This window comes from Lycium ferocissimum, chromosome 9, assembly GCF_029784015.1.
Source record: "Lycium ferocissimum isolate CSIRO_LF1 chromosome 9, AGI_CSIRO_Lferr_CH_V1, whole genome shotgun sequence".
In the NCBI taxonomy this organism is placed as follows: Eukaryota; Viridiplantae; Streptophyta; class Magnoliopsida; order Solanales; family Solanaceae; genus Lycium; species Lycium ferocissimum.
The window spans coordinates 29131038-29138087 of NC_081350.1; the positions used below are offsets into that span (position 1 = coordinate 29131038).

The 7050-nt window shown below is 36.0% G+C and overlaps 1 protein-coding gene across 1 annotated transcript; it reads right to left on the reverse strand.

Annotated features, from left to right (window-relative positions):
• Nucleotides 1-688: 688 nt before the first annotated feature.
• Nucleotides 689-6563, reverse strand: LOC132030183 (uncharacterized). The gene is made up of 3 exons (XM_059419709.1): nucleotides 6022-6563; nucleotides 1292-1377; nucleotides 689-1135 (listed from the first exon to the last, which is right to left on the reverse strand). The coding sequence occupies exons 1-3, from the start codon at nucleotides 6455-6457 to the stop codon at nucleotides 995-997; spliced, it is 663 nt and encodes a 220-aa protein (XP_059275692.1). The 5' UTR covers nucleotides 6458-6563; the 3' UTR covers nucleotides 689-994.
• Nucleotides 6564-7050: the final 487 nt, after the last annotated feature.

Consider the following 7050-nt stretch of genomic DNA (forward strand, 5'->3'; position numbering starts at 1 on the left):
TGCCACGTGGCATCCACCTCATCAAATGTGTGGCAGCCACGTACGATCGGATGTTCATCTTGAACAACTTTAACGGATAAGGGATATATTTGGCCCCAAAGTATAACAAAGAATATATTTGGCCCTGTTCTTATAGTATGGGGGTATATTTGACCTTTTCCCGGCTTTTTATTGCTATGCAATTGATCTCCGGTCGGACCTCACTTTCCACCGCCTTACGTCTTCTTTGTGTTCTTGCTAATCACGTGGCACATGTTCTCATTGATCTCATTGCTGATTTAACATCACAAAACAAATAATTGCCGAATTGACTACTCGTTTTTTGAGGGCTTAACAAAATTAATTTTAAACAAGTTTGCTGGTTAATTAAACTATTTGTAAGGAAAACAATACTCACTGCAAAGGCCAAAGAGACTACACAGAGCTAAGGTTTCATCCTTTAAAGATACAGTACCAAATTCAAATGTAACAACATTTAATTATGGTTGAGTTGCCTTTGACACAACTTGAAGGCATATGTAGCAATTTAAACACTCCAAGTACATGCTTGGATTCAATTTTACGCTTCTCGTAGTCTTTGCATTAAACAAGTGAATACTAAACAAACTACGTTGTTTTCTGTGCATTGAATAAAACTCTGATGTTCAAACCGACCAAATTCTGGAGTGGAGTCACTTCACTAAGATCCTGAAAATCTAAACAGATCTATTCCAGCAAGACTAAAGATTAACTTCTGTATAACAGGTGCCAAAACATAAAAAGAAATTACCACTCCATAAGATTGTCAAACTTCCCAATTAGAAATAATTTGGCATTGCGAGTGGAATACAACATCTCTTTGTGGGTATATCGAACATATAATGAGCTACACAAATACATAATTTTTACAGCGTAAAAATTCACAGGAGGAGAAATAAATGAGATTTGCTGAAAACCAAAAAGTTTATTCCTACTTCTCAGGAAACTAGAACGAACCAACTTCTGGTGATGAAGCCTACTGATTCTTTTTCTGCTTCGTTGTGAAAGAAGTGGCTTTCCTAGCCGGTTTTTTATCCATACTTGAAGTTCTAATAATAAAGAGAAGTGTCTCTACAAGCATGCCAATGACCAATCCAAGAATGCCTCCAGCAGCGCTCTGAATAAAGACCAATTAAACTTCAATAGGTAGTAGTGAACCGGAGGAAGTAGATAGAATAGACAAGGGGCGGGGAAAAGAGGTTGGTTATATAGTTGCTCCACATATGGAAGCTGTGTCAAATAGAATCACGATTAAATCAACTTAAGAACTTACCATTGCTGGACTGTGATTAAATAAGGCCCTGAATGCGTAATATCCCAACAGATAGCCAGTGAACATTGTTAAAGCAACATGTAAACCTGCAGCAAAGGACCAGAACTACTGAGAGTTAAACTGCAAATCAAACATTAGATTCTAAAGGAACTTGTAAAGAAAGGAGCTACCTAACATCCTAACAGAGAACTTAACCTGAACAAGTGGAAGAGGAATGAAAATGAGAAAAGCTGGTGGAGACCAGAGAGTATAAGCTCATGTACACTATCTACGAGTTAGGGATACCTAGATCATTACACTCTCTCACACTCCCTTCGTCAAATCAGGATGCAGTAACTGTATCAACTCACGGTAGATATTAGCAAATCAGGTGATATGATATACTACATAAGAAGGCAGCTTAAGGAGTTTGATGCTATTGTTCAAATAACTCATAACAGTCAGTACTAGAACCTATCCCAAAAATTGCTACACTACTCAATAACGTAGTAAGATAAGGAAACAGAACAAGCACTGGCCTCCGCAACAAAAAAATACATGCAAACAAACAGAAAAACAGAAGCAAGAGGCAAAAAGCAAGAGGCGAGTTCTAAAAAGAACTCATCACATTTACTAAGAGGACTTTCTCCAAAACCCTATTATGTCTAACTGTCTAACATTCAGCTTAAAAGGAAAAATTGGGCCAAGTTCGCCAGTACTAGATTCATTAAAAGGAAGAATGTGAAATTAACAATTGACGAATGCAGAAGTTAGAATGAGTGGAATTTAAGCTTCAGAAGAAGCCTTAATGAACAGGATGACAGATTTTATTAGATAATTGGAACCTTTTCAAACCTCGTCCAGAAATGAGGAAAGGAATACTGGATGATGCATAGTTCAGGTTCTTTCACTGTTAGCTCTCACTTTATGTTTTTGACTGTTGATGAACAAAGGCGTAATACATAGCCATAGAGGAACATATGGAGAACAAAGCACCACCAAAAGTGGCATGCTTTTCGTAGTTGGTTGCAAATTAAGCATACTTAAAACAGGAAAATCTGCCAGTTATATGCCAGATGTATGTGGAATGAAGCCTGAACGTATAAACCACCTGTTTTTGCATGCATTAGACAATGTGAGGATGTACCACTGACTTTTTGAGAAGCTGGTTCAGTAAACGCATCCAAAGGAGCAACAGAAATGGTGGTGTACCATACTAGCTACAATCCAGTGGACTATTTGAAAGGAAAGGAATGCTTGATGTTTGAGTATAGCCAGCTCTAACAACTGTATACTTTTCTTTTGAATCTGAACTAACAACTATATGCTTTTGTTTTCCTTTTGGTTTACAGAAAAATATTAGTGAAGCAAAATCTTTGACAGGTACATTAGAATCCCTGCTGTTATAGATAGGATACAGATGTGGAGGCTGGATTATATTTGTAAATATTGAAGCACATTTCGTGCTAAATTTATACACTGACCTTCTCTCAACAAAAAATAAAAAGAAGGCGAAATCATAGTTAAAAGTCGAGAATCAAAGCAGTTATGTTTATAATGCCTCTACTTTATTCTATATGTATAGGTTAAATGAATATATATTACATAAAATGTTCTTAATGAATGTTCCATAATAAGAATCCCAATTCTCAGGCAAGTTTACTATTTTACGCAGCACAAATTCCTACATTTATAACCCCCTACATCGTTCATCACCCAATTCAATAAGAATATTCCCTCTTATTTTCTCTTTTCACGTGATAGCAAAGATCCTATAACCTTGCAAGCGATCTAAGTAGCTTTTGCCTCAGAGATGTCGTTAAAAGTTCATATAGTTTACAGTTCTTATTATCTTTGATATTCTCCATCATCCGACCCAATTCTAACATCATGATGTTTGTCTCGTTATAACAAACAGAATGGGAATATCTCATTTTCAAATTTTCTCCACGCTCACTCACACGTTCAGCCAGAGAGCTCAAGTCTACTGGAGATCTGTCTCACGAGTCTCATGCAGTCTAGTGCTGATGTTGTCGGTCCATGTCACCTACCTGTCAAGCTTTTTCCCCCAGCACATCGGTGGTCTATAGTCAGTACCGTGTCATTACACAGTTAAAGTCATGTCATTGCACATTCAAGTTTTCAACACTGTGACATGTCAGCGAGCATTGTCCAATCAGGCTACATGTTTGTCTTTGTTAAAGATCAATTCAAGTTGGTGTCATGCATGTTTCTCCATTGCCACATGGATTCACAGGACCATCGTCATTCAGTTCTATTTGATGATGGCACCAAATCAATTTTATTTTTTATGACAGTTCGGCAACGATATAATTGAAATGCTTCTTTAATAGTAACTTTCCAGATACTATGCTTAGCTTTCTAGTTTTGATTTACAAAATCAAGTTGCTTCACCACCTTAAAATTGAGAGTACGCATTGAACACCAAGAGAACTAATGCAACTATATGGTGGAATGTCGCTAAATTTTATTCCTTATGCCATAGTTGTACAAAATATTATAGAGAATATTCTTACTGAATCTTTTTACAATTAATATTTCCGGTAATCAGGAAATTTTTCCTATTCATCTAACCCTTCTATAAGAAACCATCTCATTCATCTTTACCAAAAAAAGAAACCATCTCATTCATAATTTTATTCAATAAGAGTTATCTCTCTTTCTTTCTCTATGCACAAACATAAACTTCAAAAGCAAAGAAGAAAAACATTCGCAAGTACCACATTCTATGCAGCAAGCCTGGGCACAGGCATTGATCGAGAAGACTTGTAATACAAATAAAAGGGAAATAAAGAAAAAGAAAACCAAAATGCAGAAGTTTCTTTTACATGTTAGATCAAACTTAGCAACTCGTTTTGAAAAATAGAAAAGAAGAGCCATTCCTTCAGATATTCTTGAAACAAAAATTGTATCACCAATTTCAAGATTTTCCCTTGCATACCTATCTCTATAAATTAGCATTGAAAGTTTCCCCTCTGCATCCAACATCTATTTTTTTATGAGTCCTCTCCATCCAACATCTCTATTGACAAATTAACACCAATGGATCCATTTATTCTGCCTCCATTATAATGGTCACCGGAATATACAATTAACTCCACCACTATGTGCAGTCCCATGTTAAGAAAGAAGCCTACTCCAATATTGGTTTTATACAAGGAACTTGAAATGCTAAATTTTTAAAAAGATCGCTCGGTCATTCCTGTCCCCCAGAAGACAACATCAGTCTGCTCACAAGTTAAAATAGTAGTTGAATCCATTCGTGATATTATGAGTTATCCATGCTATTTTATTTTCCACCCACAGTGATAAAAATATTTCGCAGGCTCAGCTTTTCTTTTGATTTTTCGAAACTTCATCTATCTCAATACATGACACCTTTTCTATTTTAAGACGTTCCAAAATGCTTGACACTGTTCCAATATTCTATACAACTTATAAGAATAAAGAATTTCATCTGTTCAAATTCTAGTCATCAATGTCATGGTTTTATCAATCAAACTAAACTTTTCAACCATTCTTAATATTTATCTCAGCTACCACAAATACAATACATAAGTCAAATTAAGATTTTAACTTCTCTGTCCACGTCAAACACCATAAGGAGGTAACAACTAAATCTTCAAACACAACAAAAGACCTTGCAGAAACAAGGCTCAGCGCACGCGACTGAAGAGAATCATCTATACAGAGGCAAGAAACACTTGCAACCCTAATCAAACAACAAAGAACAAGACAGAACAGGATCACATTACTAACTGAAATCAATTTTTCATATATCCGTCAAAGCTAGACCTTTGAAGAAACTGGAGCTTTGCACGGCAGATCAGACATAGAATTTCCAATAAAACATCATTGATTTCTGCATGTTTTTGCCTCGAAGATAGAACTGCTTAATAGCCATAAAAGCTGAGAGAAATTTTGTGGCCAAAACAAATGCAAACAACAAGTCTGATTATGAATCATGCCTCAATACTAAATTAGTTCTAACTCAATCTTCCTTTACAACACCTTGTCAAATGTACAAATACGTTTTTCCTTGGCTGAACCCATCGGGAATCCCCTGAGGTGGGCAAGAGTTTTCACTTAGACACCTAAACTTAGGGTTGTTCCTATTGAACACTCAATCTATTCAAAAACTGTCCTATCAGACACAAAATGCTGACATGGCAAAAAAAGTGTTCCTAAACTATCTCTCTCTATCCCTATCACTGGACTTAGAAAGTTTAAATTTTTCCCAAAAATTAGCTTTCTCTTGGCTAATCAATATCAATGAAGCCTCAATTCCAAATTAATTTGGGGTTGTCTCTATGAATCCTATGTATTCATTCTGCTCCATTCAGGCCGATTTCCCTCCAACACAATGTCATTAAAATTGTAACTAGGAAATACAACTTCAAGAATGCCAATGGAAAGAAAATCCTAAACTACCCATTCTCTCTCTCTTTGTACTAAGAAAGTTCAATTTTTTTTCAAAAAAGTTCAAAAAAAAAAATAGCTTTCTTTTCAATTCTCACCTTAATAGCCGACTCCGATCAGTAGTATCCTTATACATAGCAAACCTATGTATAACTAATATCGGTACTATTCCTATACAACAAACCAAACAGTCGATAAAAAATAATCTCAGCATTACTAATACACCCCATTCAGTGTACTATTCTTATACACAATACCAAACAACCCCTAAAAATAGAACATCAAGAATACCAATAGAAAAAGGAACTTACCAAAGCCCATTTGATCTTTATAAGACGAAAAGGGTTCACCCTCATCTTTCTTCGGAGTAATATCCTTCACTAATTCATCATACGCTTTCCTCTCCGCCATTTCTTCAAGTTTCCTCAACCTTTCTTTAAGTTCCTCACTTTTTTCTCTGGGTTTCGGACTGCAAAACACGAACTTGGATCCGGATAACAAACCCATCAGATCGGGTCGGGTTGACGGGTTTGACCCGACCCAAATTGATCTCAGATGTTTGTACGGTAACGTCGGATTATCAATAAGGGAAGAGGCGAGTTCTCTCAGGTCATCTGAGAGTTCGAGTTCTAAGGAAGCTTTGGTGAGAAATGAATGTATTGTTTCGGTGGTTGAGATGATAAGGCCGCCGTCAACGGTGGTTGTTACGGTGGCGCCGGTGGTGGAGGGGTTTTCTGTGGAACTCATTTTAATTTCAGATTTGGAATGGAGTATCTAATTATTAAACTGTCTATATTCCCAGCGGTCTAAGGAAAAAAAAAATTATACTTCTCCATACATTTCTATATCTGAAATTTTAAGTAAACTTCTTTTTTGCTACTAACAAAATGATTTAGGAATTTTTACTGGTTGTAGCTTCTCTTAAGACATATTTATTAATAATAACTACCCTTTAAATTATTTATAAATAGTAACTAAAGTACTTTTTAAAATTACTGCACATAGCTATATCAGCAACTTCTAGTTACTAGGCCAAATACACGCGTAAAACACTCCCCCCTATTCCCAAATCCCACGTTTAACGGTTATTCAATTAATTAGTCTGATTCTCTCTCCAGCCACTTTAATCCTTGCCGTTTTTTTCTCCCCTAGCTTCCTTCACGTTTCACCACGTTCTAACCATTGTTGCGAAAATTGGGGAAGTTGTATTTGGATAGGTTTTTACATTCTATTGGTGTATTTTTGTTCGAATAATTTCATATTTTCAAAGATTTTGAAGCGTATTCAACTTCCAATCCTTTCCTTTTTCTTCTCCAATACCTTCCTTCAAGATTCTTCAT

Bases quoted from the DNA above. Each gene is read 5' to 3' on its own strand.
- LOC132030183 (XM_059419709.1), bottom strand. From the start codon at position 6,457: ATGAGTTCCACAGAAAACCCCTCCACCACCGGCGCCACCGTAACAACC. The intron at 1,378-6,021 runs GTAAGTTCCTTT...CCTTTGCTGCAG, and splicing joins TAAAGATCAAATGGGCTTTG to GTTTACATGTTGCTTTAACA. The intron at 1,136-1,291 runs GTAAGTTCTTAA...GTCTTTATTCAG, and splicing joins TTAATCACAGTCCAGCAATG to AGCGCTGCTGGAGGCATTCT.